Raw genomic sequence first — 22,973 nt, forward strand, 5'->3', positions numbered from 1 at the left:
TGTAGGGCAAAAGGGTCGGTGTAGAGATTTATTGTTTGTGGCCTTGCAGTTCAGATTTCTGAGACACATCCTTATTAAACAGAAAAAAGCATGGCTCTCTATATACTCTAGACTCTTAAATGTATTATTTTGTAAAATGCACAATTGTAGGAAACATCAGCAAGAAACACATGTTCATTAAATTGCTACTTCCTCACCACCTCCCCACTCCCCAAACATACCACAGTAGCTAAGAAATAACTGCAGAAATGGGAATATATATATTCATGATATACAAACAGCTCAATTCCCAAAGGATGCCAGCAATATACTCATATGCTTTCAAAATACTTTCCACCCAGCTTCCATCATAGCTCTTTCGATTTGTGCAATTCTAATGAGGAAAATAAAAAGCCGTGGAGACAGAGTAGGGATTAATTTTGAGAATAAAGTCAAATATAAAGACCATGAACACAAGAGAAAGACTCCCCCAAAGTTAGAGGTAAAACCCCCTATGATTTCTCAAAACTCCCTCCCATCTGGTAACCCAGCAGAGGCCAGTGCCTGCCTAGTGTGGCTACTGTCAATGCTGTGTCTGAGGCTGGGCTGAATGAGGGGTCCCCCGTGTGAGGATATCAGGGCTCCCATCTCATTAATAAAAGCTCAGAGAAATGCAAGCCCCTTGGACAGTCCTGGCATCTAAACCAAATAGCTTCCCAGGACTTACCAGCCGCTCTGCTGGTTCCGTCCTGCCCAGGTGACGGTTCTGCTGTTCGTGAACAGAGGATTGGCAGGTCGGGGAGCTGGGAGGAAATGTAATTTACTGCATCTGGTAGCAGAGAATAGGGAATACAATTAGGCACAGTGTTGGGAGGCCCAATGGGTTCTCTGCCGAGACAGCAGCTTGTCTGCCCTACATAATGGACTGCCGAGGCAGCCACCAAACCACAGGATCAGAGTAAACAAAGACAAGCATTTGCCTAGTGACTGGTATGCAGCAGAGTAGCTGAGGCAGGAGGGATCCTGGCCAGAGAGCTCAGGCCCCAGGTCTGCTCTATGTATTAGAAGAGTCATCAGAAAACTCTAGATTCTAGGAGGATGATGGGTTCGGGGGGGTAGAAATGAATCAGAGAAGGGCCAGTGAGAGCCATTATCAACTTGATGGAATTGATGAAATATGGAACATCGAACTGGAAATGTGCATTCAACCGTACTGAGAAACAGACTCATTCTCTGAACTGGAGATAGAGCTTTCTGTGCCTGATTATTATGAGGTTCATTCCCTGAAAGAAATATAGCTTTACGTGCCTGATTCATGCAGAAGACCCATTTATATGCACTTAAAACAATCAGACAAACTAACTCCAGAATTTATCCCATGATTTCAACACTTCAGGCTGGTATTTCATTCTGAGGTTCCAAATACCTCCACCTGAACTCACCATTAGGTCAGCTGCAGCAAATGTTGCTGTGCAAAAGAGGGAGACCATCAGCTTTGCTTGGGCAAATACCTTGACAAGCCCATTTAGGGAGGTGAGACCTTGGAGGACATGAACATTAGCAGGCAGGCCAAGGTATCAAAGGACAGGAGGAAACCACTGGGGTGAGACAAGAAGAATCTGTGTATCCCCCAAAGAGAAGTGAGAAAGTGAAGGCAGGAAGATTCTAGAAAGCTGGGTTCCATGTGATGCAATTCCTGCCTTGTATCACGACCATGTCACAAAATCCCAAATGTCAACCACTTAACACTGATTACGTCTAACTGCTTATTGCGTATCTCCACTGAATGTCCTACAATCACCTCTAACTCAACACATCCAACACAGAACTGTATCTTTGTTCATCTGCTGCTTCTCCTCTGCTCTGCACCTGGGCATACTGGCACACAATTCACCCAGCATCATCAGCGGTGCCATGAACTCCCCCCCTCCCAGTATCCAAACAGTCTCGTATCCTCTGCCTCCTCCACATTTTTGATACCTGTCCCCTCCTCTTGTCCCCGATGATACTGCCTTAGTCCTGAGATGACTGCAAACAGACGCTGGACTAGGATTAGTTCAGATCTACACCAACCAGACCGTTTGATGACTCGCGTGTGAGTCTCAACAATATAGAATGTGTTGATATTGGACCATTATGTTCTTAGGGCAAAGGTGGAGGTTCTCTAAAAGAATGGATTTTTCTATATCAACTATTTGGGGAAAAGGAACAGGAAATAAGGCTTAGGCAGGCAGGCCTCAGATTGGAGTGAGGCCCAATTTGCCTTCTTTCTCTGGGGCCTTATGTGTGCTGGAGTGTGGCTCCTGGGTAGGACAGACATGGTTGAAGCCCTCTCACTGCAAGGAAGGAAGTTGGGTCTTTGAGATGATAGTGGTCTGGGAACTGGCTATGAAGCAGTCTGTGGGGACCCCCTGAGGATGGACCTAGATTTGAGCCAGGGGCCCTGGGTGTAGCCACGTTTCTGCAGTTGCAGAATAGAGAATATGTTGAACTGGGCCTCCATGATTCCTGAACTGGGATTGCAGGCTTTCCTCTACTTTCACCTTGGGGAGTTATAGGAAGAATCTGTGCCCCAAACCAGCACAAGTCAAGATGGGAAAGAGTGCATGCAGCTTGAGGCAGGCCATACTGAGGGGGTAGGAGCAGAATGATAACAGTGGTCCATGGGAAGAACGGAGCAGCAATCTGGGATTAGAGGGACAGTTTAGGAGAGGAGGGATGACCAGAGCAGATTTATAGAACTTCAGAGTTTCACGGAGGATTTCCAGAAATCTGTGGAATGGGGTCTTGGTAAACCCAATTTTCTGCATTCAAATGAGAAGGCTCAAGCCATGAAGACCAGGTAAGGTCTCACAGAATGGTCGCATGTGTGTCCAGCGGATTCTGTGCTGAATATAGTTTCTAGGGCATCTCTGCATACTGAAAGTTTTGGCAGCTAGAAACGAAAGCCACTCACAGACAGAGGATGCTCCATCTCAGAGCACATGATTCCTAGATTTTATGCCTCAGCCTCCCCCAGGAGGTAGCTCCCTGCCGGATGTGAGTGGGTGATGGAGTTACATTTGCCCAACATCCACTGGCTACAGGCGCGAAGGCTACAGATTTTGGAGGGATGGGGTTACATGGCTTCTGCTAAGAGGTAAGAGAGTGGAGAAGGGGGCACAAGGAGGACGGGGCAGCCCCCTCATATCACTAAGTACTAAAGCCTAAGGTTACACAGTTCAGAAGTGTCTGACAGAACAGCACAAGGAATAACAATCAGGGACTCCAATCCTTCAATAGGAAAAAATTCTTTAGATGGCCTCAATCAGTAAACTTCCCTCTTATTCCAAAGTCCCCACCATCAGAGAACGTAGAGAGTGGTCACTTACAGAGGAGAAATTTAAGATGAGCGCTGCTTCTTAGTTCCAGTGCTGCTGAAATATTTACAGCAGCCGCAAAGCACATAAATAGCTAAAGCTGGAGAAACAGAATGGATGAAAACTCTCCTCAAAATGCTTCTTATGGGCAACTGAATACTGAGATTTCTCAATTATTGGTATGAAAGTTTCAAGAGGGGAAGGCTCCAGGCCCCACACACTGGTATGGGATGGGGACCTCAGAAGATCAGTATCATACAGCCAGGACAGAGATAGGCCCAGGACAGACCTTTTCCTTTGCCTGTTCTGGCTGAGAGTTTCACCCCAGCTCCTCAGTAAGTAAAGAAGAGAGTTAGCACTAGATACACACGACATGCAAGTTATAGTTACACTAGACACTGTGCCTGTCGATAGCAGTAAAAACAACCCATCCAACTGATGAGGGCTCTGCTACACAGCAGCAGTGTACGTCAAGTGGGAGGAGTGAAGCGGTGATCAGAAGGTGTATGGCCAGCAAATTCTACTCAAGATTAGGATAAATTGTCCTTGATTGCCAAGGCTACCATGTAATCAAAAGCCATTGGTGATCCAGCAGTACAGGACCTCTATTTCCTCTGGCATGCATAGGGGGACACACATAGGGCACCTGAAGTGGGCTCACAACACACACACACACCAGCAGCCACCTCTTGGCATCTCCTAAGTCAAGGATGCATTTGCTGACTATCTACAGCGTCCATACAGTTATATAATGCTAATTGGACCTGGATTCTGTAATTAATGTGTCTCAAAAACTGAGATCATTATGTTATTTCTCAGGGCATCATTGTTCTGTAATAATTTTTTGTTAGCTCTTAGTAACAACAGTTAGCTGATTCTAAGAGGGTCTTAGCAACTCAGAGCCTTTGAAATCAAAGAATGAGAAAATAAAGAGATATTCTTAAGTCCTCAATTGGGAGGTGCTTCTGTTTTTACCCTCAGACCACAGTGTGACCTTCACATGGATCACTCTTGGAAGAATGTGTTCCCTCCTTCCAACTTCTTCCTTTCTTTAAGTCTGGTGTGACAGAGAGGTCACAATCCAAGGTGACAAGTAAGACCATGGAAACTCTTCCCTGGGCCATTTCTTGGGATTCCTAGGACTTTCATCCTCCGAAGCCTGCGCTCTCTCATCCTGGCAAAGGGTGACGAGGGACAGGATCCAAGGGTGACCTTTTCCACAGGCTCTTTTCAGGCATGATCAGGACTTTCCCCACCACTATGAGCACTTAGGCGAATGGGTGGGAACAGCGGGAGGTGGTGCAGGAGGCCATGAGAGGAGAAGTTCAGGGTGAAAATGAAAGAGGCAGCGGTGGGAGTTTATAGGGTGGCTTCGTCTTTGCTCGTTAACAAGTCACGGACCATACAGGTCTCCATGCCGCACACACCTCTTCAGAGACGTGATGTACAGCTCCTCCCCTGCCCTAGTTATCGGAGAGGAGTCTAGGGACAGTCTTGAGAAGGGAAGGGAAAAAGAAGTGAAGACATAAAAGGACAACATGCTCTCTTCAGGTACACGGGTGTTTGAGGGTCAATGTCCCACACCCTGTCCCTGCCTGATGCCTCTTGCATTACTGTGGATCACATGGAGTGACTCAGGTCTTCCCCAGCACCCAGGAAGCCCACTATACTCTCCATGCTGTGCCACCTCCCCAAGGCCACCTCCTCAGTCCATGCCCACCCCCAAAGCACAGCACAAGTGCCCTGATTTGGTCACATCACAGAGAAAGCTCAGCTACTTTTCCTAGAACTGTCGTAGGTCCTCTTCTCCTGGAGTTCCTGCTGGCTTGGCCCTGACTCATCCCTGTCTATATGCACTGGGAGCATGAAGTTTAATTCTGTACCTTCCCAAAGGTCACTCAAGGAGCCAAAATCCTGATCTCTTGCCTTTTACTTGCTGGGGGAAAAAATCACAACACTTTTTTTTTTTTTAATTTTGCCAAAGTCAGAATTACCCCTGGTGCAAATATCTTCAGCTAATCCAGAAAAATGCATCACACATCTCTGCATGTTTAAACTTTTCCCCATGTTTGTTCAAACGACACTGGGAAAACCCTCTGATGCCAACTCTTAGTCCAGCTCCTGATCATCTTCCTAGTCTAGATGTTCCCCTCATAAAAACCAGGTGGGCAGATGGTATCTGATCCTCCTAACAAGTCTCTGCATTTAAAAGCAGGTCTAGCTGAGGGCCAAAGAGAAAGTAGGAATCATAGGCTTGTAGCTGAGGTCAGGAGAACAGGGTGAAGGATGAGAAGCAAACAATGCTTCGTCCCCACAGCCCAGGTAAGGAGAGGAGGGATGGGGGCAAGGTAGGGAAGGGAGAGAAGGGAAAAGACTTGCTCCTGCCAGGATGGAGTCATCAGGAAACCAGGGCCCTGCACCCAGCCTTCATGTTCTCAGGCCAACTATCTCACACAGGGAGGGAGGGTCTGCCCAGCCCTATTTCCCTGGAAAGCTGGAGAATATGCAGTGTTCTGATGGATGGATGGAAGGACGGAAGAAAGGAAGGAAGGAAGCAGAGGTCTTAGAAAGGGTTCCTAAACACCAAATGACAATCTTCTGATGTGCGTTGCAATCTGGGGACCTAAGCACCAGGACGCATGAGTTTTTTCCTGCGAGGGACCTGGTCCTGATGTTAGACTCTTCTTTGCTGAGCACCTTTCCATAAAGGCCCAAGCAGTGAGCCTTTGGGACCTAACAGAAGAAGAGCAGGCCAATTTTGTAATCAAAACAGGGAGTCAAGAGGCAGTTCTTGAAGGAGAGACGTGGGAAAACTTGGCCCACGGACCTCCTTAGTTCCCCGCAGACAGTGCCGCTCCTTCTGATACCCTCACAAACCGGCACGTCACGTGTCCCAGTGACCTGTGTTAACAAAACCTGCTAAGCTGATCAGAAGGAAAACATTTGTCTACAGTCGGGGCAAAGAGCACTTACCTCCATCCAAACTGGAGAAGCTCTGTGGGAACAAAAGCAGGGCAGAGCATTAGTACACATGCGGGAGGGGTGGGGTAGAACCCCTCATTCATTTAACCGATCTCCACCCCTCCCCCCTCCACCAGGCCCAGGCCCAGACTTTGACCATGGTGGGCAAACCCAATGCTTTCCTTTCTTCTGGGACATTTGTTTGGGATCCCAAAATTTAAGGGAAGGGTTTACCATTCTCTTTCCCACCTCATACCAAATTTCTTCCAATAAACATTTATTTCAATTATCCAGCAAATATCCTTGGTTGCACGGGAGAAGTGATATCAGAAAACCCCATCTTAAAATTAATTTCATTAGATTGTTTTTCTATCACTGATAGGTACTGAGGAAACAGGAGTTACAAAATGGAGGGAAAGTTCTGAGATAGAGACGTTTGGACTTTAGGGATTCTCTACTCTTTGCTACCATGGCACCCTCTGCTTTTGTATGCAGTAAAATTTCATGTATTTACACTCTATGTATTTGGAATTCTTGTCCATTTGATAACGGTATTGCTTCTAGCCTTTTCAAAAAAGAAAGACTCAAAACGCAAAGTATAATTAAAGCCACGGGGAGCTTGTTTAATTTGCTTAATAGGAATTGGTTTTAGAATTCTAGAGTCCAATAGGAGAAGACTTTTCAGGCATTAGGTAGATGGGGTTAATTTAGCAATTCTTCTCTATGCTTCCCAGCAGGCCAGGGGGTCCCACACCTGAAGACAAGCCACCCACAGCTTCAGAGATGGCACGTGGTCCTCTCACATCCACCCCTCACTTCGCAGAGTTTGGAGTTCAGATATCTCATCAGTACCACCTGGACCATCCTCCAGTGGGCACCATTTTGCCAGGGCTTATTTCCCCATGGATATAATTGAGAGAAAGCACATTTGTTTTCTTCACCTTCTGAAAGTCCTTGAAGGATTTTTCTGTCTCCTTTAGTTTCTCTAGGATGGTCTGCTCTTTGGCAGATATCTGGGACTCTTCGCGCTCTAGTGCTTGTATTTCCTGTTCCAGCCTGGAAAACACACAAACAGAGGACAAGTTACTTTATTGTCCTGACATCTCTGGGTAAGAGAGCAGCTCCTTCCTGCTGCACCTTCCTGGCAGTCTCCATTTTCCATTATGCATGGAACCAAGCCAAAGTGTTACATTACAGAGCACCCTATGTTTCCAGTTTTGCCACTGAGCAGACATTGGTCAAAGGAAAACACCCCAGAAGTACCTCTACTAGTTCATAGCCATCATTTTGCAATATGCTCTGGTGTCTCCCCTCCAACCCTATTAATGCGTGTACACCTTATTTGGAGGTAAATTCTTTTTACATTGCATAGGACATAGCATCTGAAGGAAAAGGGCTTCACATTCTCCTAGGCATCTCAGAATAACTGCTCTTCTCTCGGGTTAGCCAAAGTGTGAAGAGCCAGTCTTGCTCAAAGGAAATATCTTGCAAGAAATGGCTGATGGCCAATACCTGTGGCAGCGTGCTGTCCTCTCCCTCAGTGGCCTGGTTTCTACTGTCAAAAGAGGGGAGATGGAATGGATAGACGCAACTGTCCCTACTCTTTGGACCTTTCCTACGTTTTCATAGGCATCCTATATATTTTCTGAAAGAGAGATTTCAGCGCTGCCAGGAGACTCTGGGAATATTCCAGAACAGCAGCTACAGCTCTGATTTGGGGGAAGTCTCAGAAGCTGTATTCTTTCAGTGAAATGATAGTGATAACCTTTGGCTTTTGTTGAGCATTTATTCTATGCCAGGAACTGAGCTAAGAATTCACATGGATTATTTTAGCTAAACTTCCCAATGACTCTATGAGTAAGGAATCCCCATTCTATAGATGAGATCATTAAGGCCTGGCAAGGTTAAGTACCTAGTGTTACTACTGCAGAGCCATGAAGCAAGGATTCAAGCTAGGAAGTCGAACTCTAGATCTTGCTCCTAACTGTTGTGCTAAACTCTTATCACGTGAGTTCCACAGTATTTCACATATCCCCTACCTTTTTAAATACTGTGTATGCTGGCACACTAGGGTGGCACTCTCACACAGCAGTGTCTGCAGGGGTCATGGAGGGATAGACAGTCCCCTGCCTAAAGGACTCCAGACTGCTTGAATTATTTGGTCTGAATTTGTTCGTTCATTCATTCATTCATTCAGTCAGTCACTCATACATTCATTTTTCCTCTTGGTCTCTTTCCTCTATTGTGCTGGAAGCTTGCTGCCGAGTCTGTACCTGCCTTTACCAATCCTCTCCCTTACCCTCCTCCCCTTCCATCTTTTAATCTACTCCTGGGAACTGGCTAACCAAGTCCATTAGACTTAGATCTAAAATAAAGAGTTCAGAGCAAGATCTTCTGAGAGGTAAGGAACACCAAGATATAGGCAGGGATTTATTTAGGGACATGCCCCTCAGAGGCATTTTCTGTTTTCTTCCTGGGTGTCAGAAAAATGACCTCTGGAGGGATGAGACTTTGCAGCAATTACTCTGCTTTAAGAATACAAACTTATATCCAAATGTACCCCCTCCACAGCGTCGGACACAATTACCATTTCACTCAGAGTGAAAGTGGAAGTCTTAAAACAACTTATACGGCCCTATAGTATTTGGCTGCCCAGGACCTATCTGACCCCCGCTCTTACCAACATGCCTATCTCAGCCTTTGCTTTACTCACACAGAGCTACTCTTGCTCACCCACATGTACCCTTCTTTTCCCTCCTCCAGGAAACTCATTGCAAACCCTAACCATGTTTGACATCTTGGCTCTGATGCCACCTGCCTCATGAGGCTTTCACAGATTCACCACCAGGTAATAACATCACCCTCCCTGAACATTTCTTAGCACATTATTTTGACTTATCAGAGGTCTTTTCAAGTCTACTATAGGTTAGAGCAGTGGTTCTCAACTGAGGTGATTTTGTTCCCTGGGGAATATGTGGCAAGAGATATTTAGTTGTCCATAACTCAAGGGAGGTGGGGCTGGTGTTACCAGCATCCAGTGGGTAGAGGCCAGGGGTGCTGCTAAACATCCTCCAATGCACAGGACAGACCACAATGCACAGTTCCCCACCACAAAGAATTAGCCGGCCCCAAACAGTAACATAAATTATTAATTTCCCCTACTACATTATAAATTCATCAGGGGAAGGGCACATATCCTCAATACACATATGTTGAATGAATTAAAAAAGATGAACCAAGTTGCACAAACATGTGGCTCAGCCAAGATAAGACCTCAGAACTTCTGAGGCCAGGGCTGCATGGGCTGAGATGCAAACAGAACCTAGATGAGGGGGCCAAGCGATGCAGAGATATAAACATAGAGACAGAAAGTTCCTTTGCTGTTCCAAATGTTCAGCAAAATCTTCTGCACACATCTGTGTAAGTTATTGGGGGGTGGGGGTGGAATCAAGGAAAGGGACATGAGTGTAGAATAGGGACAACACACTTGAGATGAATAAATGATCCATAAACTGAACAAATTCAATGGATAGAAGAGCTTTGGGCTAGAGGTTTTTTGGAGAGATTGGATGATACTTCTGACCAGGTGGGTTCCGAGTAGATTTTACTTAAATCTCAAAGGACAGAGTACTCCAGCAGATATTTAGAATGTGTGGTAGATTATATTAATCTCAAAAATATTCCCTCCCTTCCTCCTTTACTCCCATGGGAAGAATATATACTTCCCTGACCCACCGATGGTGGTCTTGGCCATGTGATTTGCTTTGGCCTCATGGTGAGTGGGATACACTTCCCTGTCCCTTCATTTTGGGCTCAGCCATGTGACCTGATTTAGCCAATGAGATGTTAACAGACATGACACAAGCAGAGCTTGGAAGGTGCTTGTCCAGTTGGTCTTGTCCTCTTGTACCTTTGCCAGCATCAAGAGAAGAGCTTCTCTGGGCAAGAGCTGCCCCTTCAGGCTGGGCCTCAGGAAGAACACCCAGGGAGTAGACCTGAGCCCAGCCCATAGTCGGACGGTATGCCTAGTCAGAAGGCATGCCCAGTCGGAGCTGCACCTTAAATTAGAGCTGCTCAACAGAGGTCAGCCTAGATCAGCCAACACCCAGCCTATTACAGAAGTGTGGGCAAGAAGAAATGACTTTTGGTTAAGTCACTGAGTTGGAGGGAGTATCTTAATAATAAATATCCCCATTATATATAATATAAACATACATATAGATATATATCTGTATATGTTTATGTATCCCAATAATACCCGAAGCTAAAAGATTAAAAGTAACATGCTACCTTCTCCCCTTCCCTTAATCCTCAGAGAAATCTGGAGGGAAACAGGGAAAAAGATTCCTTCATGAGAAATAAGATTGAGAAAATAGGAAAATATATCAGTGGTAGCTGTCTCTGGGTAATGAGATTATAGGTGAGTTTAATTTTGTGTCTGTACATTTCAATATTTTCCCAATTAAAAAAATCCACTTACTACTTATCGAACCAAAATAAAAATGCTTTTGAAAAATACCTCCTGAGGCCCAGTGCTGAGAAGGCAGCACTCACAGGCTGTGGCACGGGAGAGGGGCTTCCTGGGTGTCAAGTGAAGGTGTGGGGTGGGTGCCCACCCACATCCATCTGAATTCAAAACCAACATTTACTGAGCTGGTTTGGCTGGACTCAGACCTAGGCACTACAGGGGATTCTAAAATAAACAAGATTGTGTTAAAAATGGCTGCCAAAAAAAAAAAAAAAAAAAAAAAAGACTGTCTCTACATAACTCGCTTCTGGTGTTGAAGCAGCCTCAGCTGGTAAAGAATTCTCTGTGACCTGATGCCCAGTGGTTGGCCTGCCTGTCTCCACAGCCTGCCCCAGGCCTTATGGGTTTCAGGGCTCTCAGCTATATAGTTCAGGTGCTGGAGATGTGGGTCATGATACTGCGTAACTGAGAGGGAATGGAGAGAGAGAAAAAAACAGCAATGAAACTAAACCTTTGCGATAACAACTGAGTTTCACCCCAATGGAAATGAAGGAAGGAAATGGACAGTTTACGTAAGTTGGATGCAAGCAGCAGATTTTTCTGCAAATGCACACATGGCCTTGAACCAGGTCATGAGGGCGCTGGATGGCTGAGGCTGCTGTCTTTCTCAGGAAAACCTGAGTTCTGGGGCTCTGGAGCATCCCAAAAAACTGTCATGGGCTTAACAGTCATCACAGGTGAACTAGAGATGCCACCGTTTTGCAGTTTCATGACTGAAGTCTCATGCAGTCTTCTCTGGAGGAGCCAAGTAGATATTGCTGTTCTAAAAATAATAAACGGGCAGGAAGCATAACTTATACGCAAGGCTAATTGAGGGTCTTTAGGCTGTGACAGGTACACGTAGCAGCAGCCTCTGACCAGCTTGCTCAGTTCCTCCTGAGCAAAATGCAGACCATAATAAGCTGTAAGGAAAGGTGACCAACTGCAGCTCTATGGGTTTAATTTACTGGAGCTGAGGCTGCCATCATGGCCGAATAGTCTTATAAAATCTCCCTAACCCAAACAGACCATCCTCCCAGGAAAATACAAAGGGACTTTGGCTCCAGGACGTGCACTGATCATTCTCTTATTTGCAAATTCATTTATACATTCATCCATCCAACTTGATGCAAACATTTCTTTGGACCAGGCTCTGCACTGAGAACCAGGGACAGAGAGATGAATCCAACAAAGTAGTTTGCTCATGAGAACTCTTGGCCAAGCAGTGAGAATGGCCATGAGAACTCATAAATTACAATATAACCCAAAGACAGTGATAGGAGGAAAGAAGGATGTGTTGTGGTATGTTGAGGAATAGTCAGTTCTGCCTGGGAGTGTGTGGCAGGCACTCCCAGCTGTCTGCCCAATACCTACTCTCCTCCTCTTCTGCTATTCATTTATTTTTTTCCTGGTTAATCCACGGATCTGAACCACTGACCTTGGTTCTCTTCTGTACTAATAGAATCCTTATTTTGTTGGGGATGGTGATGTGCCCAGCTGAAAAAGTACATATCCCAGCTTCTGTTGCAGATAAAGGTGGCCATGGGACAGCTCTGGCCAATGAGAAGGGAGGAACTTCTGGAAATCTCCTTAAAAGGGGGAAGAGGGTTGAATTAAGTGGCAAATGCCCTTTGCCCTTTCCGTTCTTCCTGCCTGGCACAGGGACCTGGTGCTAGGAGGATGTATTAGTTTCCAATTGCTGCTGTAATAACTACTATAAACTTCGTGGCTTACAATATAAATTTACTATCTTACATTTCCCTAGGTCAGAAGTCTGACATGGAAGTCACCAGGCTAAAGTCCAGGTGTTGACAGAGTTGTGCTCCCTTCTGCAGATTCGAGGGGAGAATCTGTTTCCTTGCCTTTTCCAGCTCCCCGAGGCAACCCCCATTCCTTTCCTCATGGCCAATTCCTCCAACTTCAAAGCCAGCAATGCTGCCTCTCTGACCATTCTTCTGCAGTCACCTCTCCTTTTGACTCTCTTCTTCTGCCTCCCTCTTCCACTTGCAAGGATCCTTTGACTACATTGGGCCCACCAGATAATAGAGGATAATAATCTCCCTACTTTAAATTCAGCTCTTTGGAAGCCTTAATTCCAAATGTAACTTTAATCCCTCTTTGCCATGTAACCTAACATATTCACAGGTTCCAGGGATTGGAATGTGGGCATCTTTGGGAGTCCATTATTCTGCCTACCATAGGGGACATGATGTTAGAAGCCGAGCAGGATTCTTGCACCCACAGGGCAAGAATAATCCAAAGATGGCTGAGCATGCAGAAAGAGAGAAATTGCCTGGGTTCCAAATGGCATGATAGGGACCGTCTCTGGACTGTCCAGCTCCAGATCTCTTATAAGTTTAAGCCACTGTCGTGATCTTAGCTGAATGCAATTTCCAATTGATCCAAGGTGGTGAGAAAAACTTGACTGAGTAGGTGATACATTAGCTGGGCCTTGACGGATGCATTGATCAGGTGGAAAAGAGAGGAAAACATGCCAAGCTAAGGCCCAGAATATCATATGTCCCTACTTTCACCCAGGAACATGTGGCCTTGCATGGCCTTTTTAGTCACAGCGTGTGCTGCCCTCTAGTTGATGTGGCTCAGCATGGTGCCTCAGGCAGACTCACGACCTCCTGTCCCCCTTCCCAATGGCTCAAGACATGCTTTCCTTCTGCTGTGCCTTGCCTGGCCCCCAAATACCTGGCCTTCAAGGTTCTGCTGAAAACCAAGAGGCCCAAACAAAAAGAGAAGACAGGAGAGGCTGGGACACTGTGCCACTGTGTTCCAGCTCCTGCTTGCCATGATCTTCTGCTACACCTGTGCCTCCTTTTCACTTACAGGAGCTAGTATGTTTTCCCTTTGCCTGGGTGTCTGTCAGGTGAATCCTAAAGAGTACAGACTAGGGCTGGCCAGTTAGCTCAGTTGGTTAGAGCATGGTGCTGATAACACCAACATCCAGGATTAGATCCCTGTACCAGCCAGACTCCAAAATAATTTTTTTTTAAAAAAGAGTACAGACTAATACAAATTTGGTTTCAAATAGTTTTACTGTTTGGCAAGGGTGTTGTCTGTAAACTCAAGCTCAGTGTGCTCCATTTTTCTTTCTCCATCAAGGGGGATAATAATTATAATACTACCAATTCCAATCATTATTTCTGTTTTATAGAGAGAGTTACGTATGTAACGGAATAGTGACAAGCATTACTGAGAGCTCACTGCATGCTGGGCACTGCTCTACGTGTCCCACCTCATTATGATTCATCTTCACAATGTCCTATAAAGTAAGAAGATCTTCAACGCCAACTACACAGATAAAGGAACTGAGACCCAGAAAGGTCAAACTTGCTAAGAGTCACAGAGATGACACGGGGCCAGGATTTGGACCATGGTGGACTGGCCGGAGAACCAGTACTCTGCCGCTACTCTCGACTACCTCCCATGACATCTTCCTCTTTTCCCTGCATTCCCTCAAGAAGGCACTGTACAACATGGTATATTTTTGGGGCTCAAAGAACTACAGAAGGTCAGATTGGGAGTGGAAGTCATTTAACCTAATTGCTCTTAAGGAACATGGAGTCTCTGCATTGTCCTCCACCCACCAGTTATCTTACCTCTGCTTGAAATCCTCTACACACAGGCAGCTCACCACTTCCCAAGGCAACCCGTTCCCTCCTTGGACAGCACTGCCCATCAGAATGCTCACTCATCGATTTAAGCAGTTTATTTCCCTGTTGCTTTCACTAATTGTCTGAGTTCTAACCCTTGAAAGTGCAGAAATCAAATTTAGGAAACACCAGGACTTGTAAGAGCTCCACTCTGGGAAATGGGAAACCTCGGGGTAAAGGGAAATTATCATCTGTGACGGAGCACTGGTGATATGAACTGGGGCCCAGTATAGGCTGCGGGTGGTGGGGAGAGTAGAAAAGGAAAGAGGTGGAAAGACCAAGGGGGAAGAGGACTTCTGGGTTCCCTCATGGAGTAAACTCAGCACAAATTGTAAGATGAGGCCAGAGGAGCAGTAAAGAAATATTCACAAAATCCTCAGGACCCTGAGTATAACAAGACCAGCATGTTCCTGACATTGGACTGAGCCTTCAGAACTTTCCTCATTATCAAAGGACACAGGGTAGGGTAACACGCTACCCTAGGCCAAACACACTGCCGCTCAGTTGACATGAGTTTGAATCTCAGTAGATACTCCCAGAACAAAAGGAAGTGCTCTGGGAAGGTCTTTATTTCTCTCTCATTTCTGAAGGATAGCTGTGCTGGATAAAGTATTCTTGGCTGCCAATCATTATACAACCTACATATGCATCAAACCATCAGACTATATACCCCATAAGCATGTACAATTACAATGTGTCAATTAAAAGAAAAAATTTTTTAAAAAAGAAAAACCATAAAAAAGAGAAAACATCCTGTCGTGAAAAGTGCTGTGATGACAATAAAACAAATTGATGTGAGAGTGAAAGAAAAAAAAGGAGATGCTGACAGACGGGCAAAGGGACTTAATTCAGACCTGTCTCTTCTCTTGGGCTGCAGTTTCATAGGTGAGCAGTCAAGTGGAGAGCCTGTCCGACCAACCTGCCAATACAAGGACCTCAGGAGAAATGTTTGCTGCACAGAGGAGAGGAAAGCTACCCACATCTTTATGTACCCAGCTCAAGTAAAAATGTAAATGAGGCCTCTGCTTGTCCAATTTCCATCCTCCTCTTCTTTCATAGTAATGCCAGCCCAATAGCTGGCACACAGAATAAAGTCCACATTTCTTCGTATCCTTTACAGCCACAGGTAGCATGTTCTGGCTAAAGGAATGCAAGTGAAAGTGCTGTACGGCAGCTTCTAGAATCTTCTATAGCCCTTTCTTCTTCAGCCCTTCCATTATCTTTCTGCCTGAAACACACGTGTGCAGGTGACGCTCTAACTGCCACCTTGGACACTGAGAACGAGGACCAATCTTTACGAATAGGAGAGGGTCCCTGAGGAATTCACAGAGCACAGCCACCAGACAGCTCTTGACTGTGTGCCTGTGGATTTTTACTGACGGAAGAAATAAACAACTTGCTTAAGCCACTGTTATTGTGGGTGACTTGCATTCACATCTAATCCTAATTGAAATAAGACACTTAACATGTATTGCTGAATTTTGAATGAATGCTCTTAGAAATATGCTGAGGATTTGGGGCCACAGCTAATCACAGCCCAGAGTCTTATCAATGACTCAGCAGGAAAAAAAAAAAAAAAAAAAAAGAGCAATCACAGGTTTGGAATTCATTTCTGCTAATCAACCCTCGTAAATTGGGCTTGGCTGGAACTGTGCTTTGTGTCCCTCAACCCTGTAATCTCTGCCACATCCAAAGTCTCAGCGGGGAAGTTTCTACTTATTGCCCAATTATAATCAACCATGTATTAGCATCTTTTTGGTGTGCCAAAAGCCTTAGGCAGCTGAATTAGATCAGGAGGAGCCAAGATGCGGCCATCTGTACATTTTAAACCTTTCCAGTCTTGCAGTGCAGTGAGCTAATCTCCTCTGTATGTAAGACTTAACAACATGGAGCTCACCCATGACCTTGAAGTTTCAGTTGTTTGGTGGAGCAGAAACAGATTACATGTGATTCAGAAGTGAATGCGGTGACAGAACAAAGGTGGTGGCAACTGTGAGTCTGCCTGCCCAGGATCCCCCTTTTTTGAGAAGAACATCCAGCTCTGTCACTGGGAAAAAATCTCTCTGGGGTTCCTTGTGAACTTCGTGTAACTACTGATCAGAAGCCCACATTCCTGGCCAAGGAGTGGGACTATAACTAACCTAGGCTGGTCAACCCTTGGCCAGAAATCTGTGTCTTGAGAGGAGTGACCCAAGAATGGAAAAAAGTGGGGTGAATCATTCCCAGAGCAGGACTCTCTTGAGACTGCCCCATCAGTTACTGCTGCCTGGATCCCCAGATCTGCTCTGCCTGAGACCTGACTATCTGACCCCCCTTCCATTCTAAAAATACTTACCCTCCTGTCTTTCCCACACTCACTCATGCTCTCTCTCTCTTTCTACCTTAATCGCTCTTTTTCCACAGGGTACTTCACAAAGTTCATGGAAAATAACTGGATTAAAAGATAATACAAATCCTTCCATGAACTTTTTGAGACCCCTCACATATTCTAGGTAAAGGATTGGGAAGAATTATTTTTTTCCATGCAGATAGATGCTACAAAATTCATTTCCCATATTTCAGGAAGACAGTGCATTTGTTTCTATGGCACTCCCCAAATATTTTTCATTTGTGACTCAATTTCTAAGGAAATAGCTTCCTTTTATTTAGATGAGTATATCTCGAGGCACGGCAGATCATGTGGTATTTTGCTGTGAAAAAATGTTAATGACCCTTAGATAAACAGAGGATTTCCACTTCTTATGAAAGAACAGGACAGGACCTTCCTTGACTGTAAGGTGTCAATGGAAATTCAAGTCCATTTCTTTTTGTTTCTTTTTGTTGTTTTTTAACCACATCATCCCTGAAACAGAAATATGGCAGAGAAGAGAAAAGCCCTTTTAAGAATTCCTCAAGTCCAGCTCATATCCTTTCCCTTGCTGAAAAGCTCCTGGTGGCTCTCCATCACCTCCTTTCCAAATCCAATCAAACTTCTTAGGCTGGACGTTCACACCCTCCACACTCTGCTCCAACCCCTTTCCAGCCTCACGCCTTCCTCTGTGTTCCAAAGCCAGGAATGACTCTCCACTTTGTCTTCTGAAAACAGACCCAAGAATAAAATGCCAAATCAAATTCTGTCTCTTTAGTACTGTTTTCCTTAAGTGCCCCCCACCTGATGCGTTCACTCCTTCTGGATCCCCACAGCATTTTTAGCCCTTGGTGTACCAGGGTGTTAAAAATGTATTTATCCTCCCCAACCCTACCTGTATCGCCCCTCTCCTAAGCATAGGCTTATTGAGACAGGACTATATTTCATTACTGCACCACATATTCTTCCCTGTACATATAGATGCTCAGTAAATACTTGTTGAGTGAATGAAAAGCAAAGCGATGTAAGAATACAAATACTGATAGTCAACTCTGAACTCCATAAATATGTATAATCAAAATAAATAGATAGATAAATAAATGAATGAATAAATAAATAAATAAATAGCAATACAAAAACATACACTTAAAGGATTCGATAGTGAAACTAACTCAGAGATAGTGATATTAAACACAATTTTTAAAATTTTGGCTTGGCTTTGCTACTTTTCCCCAAAATATACTAATTTAGATATTCAGGGAGAGAAAAAAGAACATCAATATTGGATTGATTCATATCTTGATCTAAGTACACAGCTGGGACACAGTAGCATTTTTCATTACCAATTGTAGTGCAATCAAATTTAATCCCAAATAAATACAAATGAGAATCTCTCTCCGTAAGTTTTCTGCAGTCCACGGAGACCAGCCTCTCTCTCTCCTTTGCTTGTGCATTTATTGCATCTGGAATCACATGACTCACACCATCAGAATCTGTGCAAGTTGATTTGTGCTACAGGAAACCATTTCCAAACTTGAGCTGAGCACTGATTTCTTGGGTGTGACTCTTATTTAAGTGTGTTTCACCAGAAATAAAGAGTTTTGATTACATGAAAGGGAGATGATCTCCTTTCGAAGCGATACTTTTCTCAATAGCTTAAACCCTTTCTTCCCAAGAAATGTCTTTTTTTCTAGAAAGAGGAAAAGTCCCATCCAGCCTCACTTTTTACCTCCAGCCTCTGACTCAGCCTCCCTTGTGCACCTGATCTGGTGCAGATCCCTCTGGGATGGCACTCCATCAGTTGCCCTGTCCCCTATGTCTTCACCTCTCTCCCAGGTGCCTCCTTCCTGTTAGTCCGTCAACAGGAATCAATTCTCTCCATGCTAAAAATAGATGAACTTCTCTTGACCCTGCTGAATCTCTTCCAGATTTCTCCAGCAGCAGTCACCTCTTGCTGTCTCAACCTCCTCACACCCCGATCACCTGTCAGCTTTGCTCCACTCTGCCGCATCCGCTCTTGGTAAAGTTCGTGACGCCTCACCTGCCAAGTTGAATGGATCCTCTTCGGTGTGAATCTATGTGGCTTCATCATTCTTTAAAACACTGCTGACCACGCCTCTTCCCCTTTGCAGGCCAGGGTGCCATCTCCTCAATATGGGCTCCTCTTCTCTCACTCTTTCATTGAATATTTATTGGGTTCATTTTTCTTCTTGCTCAACATTTAATCCCTGGCTAATCACGTCCAGCCTCATGCTTTAATTCCTACCTGCATGCTGACATCTATCCAACCTGCATGTTTAGCTCTCTCCCTAACTCCGGCCTCTACATACAATTACATGTTGAGTGTCTCCACCTGGATGGTCCACGGGTACCTCAAACCCGCACAGGCAAGAGCAAACTCAACTTCCCCCATAAGGCTGCTCCTCTCTGTGGCACTCTTTAGCTCGGTTGCTGGTCCCACCATCAATCTGTTCTACTTAGGATGGAAACCTGAACGTTATCCTGATCTCTGACTTGCCTCTTATAATCACCACACACATACATCTTAGCAGTCACTAAGCCAATTTGCCCCAGAAATCTCTTTCATGTCTCCTCCTGTTCAGCCCTGGTACAGGCTTCCTCCTTTCTCCTAAATGCCCTCAACAACTTTCTAAAAGATCTCTCTGCCTCTACCCAGCCTCACCACCCTCCCACCCAGAATGTGTCTGGACACACCACAATGGCACTCTGCTGCTGAAAATCCCTTGCAGGCTCTCTGCTATAAGCTCCTTAGTATGACACACCCCAGGAACAATGACTTCCCTCTGGATCCCTGTACATAAACTGCTCTTTTTTGTCTCAGTGCCTTAGCTCATACCACCCCCTCTGCCTTGACTGCCCCTTCCCCAGAGTAAATCCTATCATCTCTTTCTGTACCTCTCCCCTGGTACCTTTCCCAGGAAGGTGCCTTTCCTCTTTGCTGCTGTATCTCATGGACATATTTCCATCACCAACTTTACCCCACTGTATTTTAATCACTTGTTTATGGATTTTGGGTTCCCTCCCCTATCCAATGTGTAGACCTCTCAAGGATAACTGCCATCTCTTCTTTATCTTTCTTTGAATATGGCTCCTAGCTTCTAGCTAGCTTGCTCTGGCAAGGAGCCTGGCTCATTGAAAGCTCTCAATAAATGCTGGTTGGGTAAATAAATGTTTAGTGAATGCATGAGTTGTTTCTCAACTGAGAGTAGCCTCAAAACAGACTCTCTGGCTCAATTCCTTCAGTCAAGAATGATTCTTAAAAGAACAAAATTCAAAATAACAGCAAACCCAGACTTAGAAAAAGTAACTGATTAAAAAGAACTTATTTGCTTTCTTTGAGACAGGATAATGCAGGAGGTAACTGCTGTGTCTTCTAGGCTTTTCACTCTCTTCCCCAGATACCCCAAATACACCATTTCATCTGACCCCGGATGTTTGTGTGTGTGCTGCGCTATTCTTGTTTGTTCTGGGGCCCACTTAAATAAAACCACAGGTCGTAGATGCACAGACATGCAGGAATTGGGCCAAAATGATGAACAGTCTCAGCGCTTACTTCATTTCACCCTGTGATTCTCTTTGAAATCACCCTTCATGCAGGAAGCATCTGGGCTTTCATACCAAATTGTGGAAATTGTTTATGTGGTGCATTCCTCTCTTCCAAATCCCTGTTTACTCATTGTTTGTATCTAAATCCAGCACTCCGTGATAGCTTTCCTGCTGAGTTAGATTTTCCCATTAGCCTTGCGTGCATGTGTGTGTACACTGTGGCTCCAGCCACAGCTTTGACAAAACGCCCAAACTGGGGATAACACGTTTTTGCTTGCTGTCCATATTGGAGGTTACTCTGGGAGAGTGGTGGTGTTTTCAAGAGTCTTGAGTTAGTATCTTAATGAATTATTCATGGGAAAAAAATTATTTAATGTCCAACAACAGTAGTGGTAAAAATAGCTAACATTTGTTATCTACCATGGACCAGACAATGCACTAAATGGTTTGTAATCATTATTCAATTCTCTGCATGCTGCAAAATTACTACTACTATAATCCATGCTTGACAGATGAAGAACTTCAGGTTGAGAGAGGTTGGGCACTTATGACCTTCCACCAGCAAAGTGGCTGAGCTGCGATTTGAACCCACTCCATCTTTTGCCTCTGGCTGGCCTTTGCATGGGACAGAACAGAGTTTGGAAACCACATCTCTGTGAGAGTAGAAATAGTATGTCATATATTGCTATGGCCTCCACAGTGCCTAGGAGAGTGTCTGTACACGGGCAGGGCTCAATCGCTGTCTACTGAAGGCATAAGGCTCTGAAAGGGGGTGTTCCCTCTTGTGGCCACTGACAGTATGGGCTTCCATGAGGTGCCTGTGAACCATAGTGGCGAGAGTTCATCTGGAAGGTACAGATGACAGCTTAGTTGTGCCTGAAAAAGAGACCCAGAAGGAGGTCAGCATGGAGCACGGGGGGAGTTGGGGGACATGGCAGGGGATGGGAGGCTTGGTGAATCCAAAGAGATCTTCTGAATGGGAACTCTGTCTTAGGTTTTGTTTTTTTTCTAACCATGTTTTCCATGCTTGACATTACCAGGTGACAGGTCTTCCTAGGTGGAGAAATCTGCCATCCCACTGGGATAATTCCAAAGTTATTCTAAGAGTTCCTGTTCAGAACAGATCAAGCCAATCAGGAAGCTCCTCCACAGGGGCTGCACCCAGCCGATTGTTTCCCAGCTGGACATTTCCTGCTATTGTTCTCTGTGATGTTCTCAGAGGCGCAGCTCCTGAGCCCTGCCCCTTCCTCTCAGGAGCCGAAGGCTGCGATCACGGCTTTGGGTGGAGGTATATACTACTAGGCTCAGAGATCAGGCACCTGGTAGGGAGAAGAGGGCCTAACATCAAAACAGGGGAGATTCCTGGCCCCGATAGCCAGAGCAGAAACTACAGAGCTTAACACACTCAAGAAGCATGAGTCTCTGTGGCCTTGGAAGAGAAGTTTGAAATGTCTGGGTCATTCATTAATGTTTATCAAGCATTACCAATCAAGAGTGGTGCTAAGCACAGTGATAGCTGTCCAGGCTCTCTTCTGAGAAACTTGTCATCTGATGGCAGAGGAAGGTATGTAAACAATCACAGTGTAGTGCTCAGTAGAGTCCAAATTGGAAGTCCAAAATGCTGTGGGAATGCAAAGAAGAGAGTTCAAACAACTCTGCTTAGGGAGGGGGGCAGAGAAGGATTTCAGGAGCTTGGAACATGTGAGAAGGATCTTAAGGATGAGAAAACTGGTTGAGGCAGACAGGTGTATAGAAGGCATTTCAGGCCAGGGTGATAGCATGGCCAAAGGGACTTGGAGGCAGAAATGTGCAAGGAGGGTTCCAATGAGTGAGTGAGGACCTCTGGAGGATGGGACTGTCTAAGAACAGTCATGATGGGAAGAGTGACGGGGAAAGTAGGTCCAGGATGGGACGGCTCCTGAATGCCACAGTAAGGAGTCTGCTCCTGAAGGCAACAGGAAACCATCTTACTTTCTTATTTGTCTGTCTGTCTGCTTGTTTTAAGGGAGTGATAGGATCGGCTCTGTTCTAGAAAGCCCATCCAATGGCTGTGAAGATAATGGATCTGGATGTGAGGAAGAGGTGCAGAGTGCAGGCATAAAGACCAACGAGGAGTTGTACAGGCAAGAGATGGTGAGCCCATGCTTGACATGGACTATGATGCGAAGCAAGAGGGTTCTGTTCATTGATTATTACTATTGATTATTACAATTATTATAATCATTGATTATATTCTGTTCATATATTATAATGATAGTAAGGACTTCCTAAATCAACCTTATTGCATTAGTGTGGCCCCAGAGGCTGCACTGAAAAAAATTAGCAGTATTAAATTGTCAAACTGTGACCAAAAGTAGACCGAGGTTGAGGTTGCCCAGTGGCTAGAGTTTGCATGAGCTTAGTGAGACCACAGCATTGTCCTCCTTTCCCTTCCTGCCAACCTCTCAGCCACTTCCCTGCAACACCCGGCTGTCAAGACACCACAGGCTCCTCTTCTTCCTGAGGAAAGCGAGGAAATGCACAACAGAACCACATTTCTGCTCCCTCTGATGGTCTATTGTAAAGTGTTAGCCAGGGCGTGAATTTGA

General features: G+C 45.1%; 1 protein-coding gene across 5 annotated transcripts in view; it reads right to left on the reverse strand.

Annotated features, from left to right (window-relative positions):
• The window catches only part of PALM2AKAP2 (PALM2 and AKAP2 fusion), a 324,924-nt gene that overhangs the window by 203,388 nt on the left and 98,563 nt on the right, over positions 1 to 22,973 (reverse strand). For 4 of the 5 annotated variants that reach the window (XM_063082653.1, XM_063082652.1, XM_063082654.1 and 1 more), the window contains exons 4-5: positions 7,241 to 7,355; positions 6,312 to 6,333 (exon numbers count right to left, since the gene is read on the reverse strand). In XM_063082653.1, coding sequence (XP_062938723.1) covers positions 6,312 to 6,333; positions 7,241 to 7,355 — 137 coding nt within the window. Of the gene's footprint in view, positions 1 to 706; positions 809 to 6,311; positions 6,334 to 7,240; positions 7,356 to 22,973 lie in introns of all 5 variants that reach the window. The other variant, XM_063082656.1, reaches the window with a different exon arrangement.

This window comes from Cynocephalus volans, chromosome 17 (genome assembly GCF_027409185.1).
Source record: "Cynocephalus volans isolate mCynVol1 chromosome 17, mCynVol1.pri, whole genome shotgun sequence".
Classification (NCBI taxonomy): domain Eukaryota; kingdom Metazoa; phylum Chordata; class Mammalia; order Dermoptera; family Cynocephalidae; genus Cynocephalus; species Cynocephalus volans.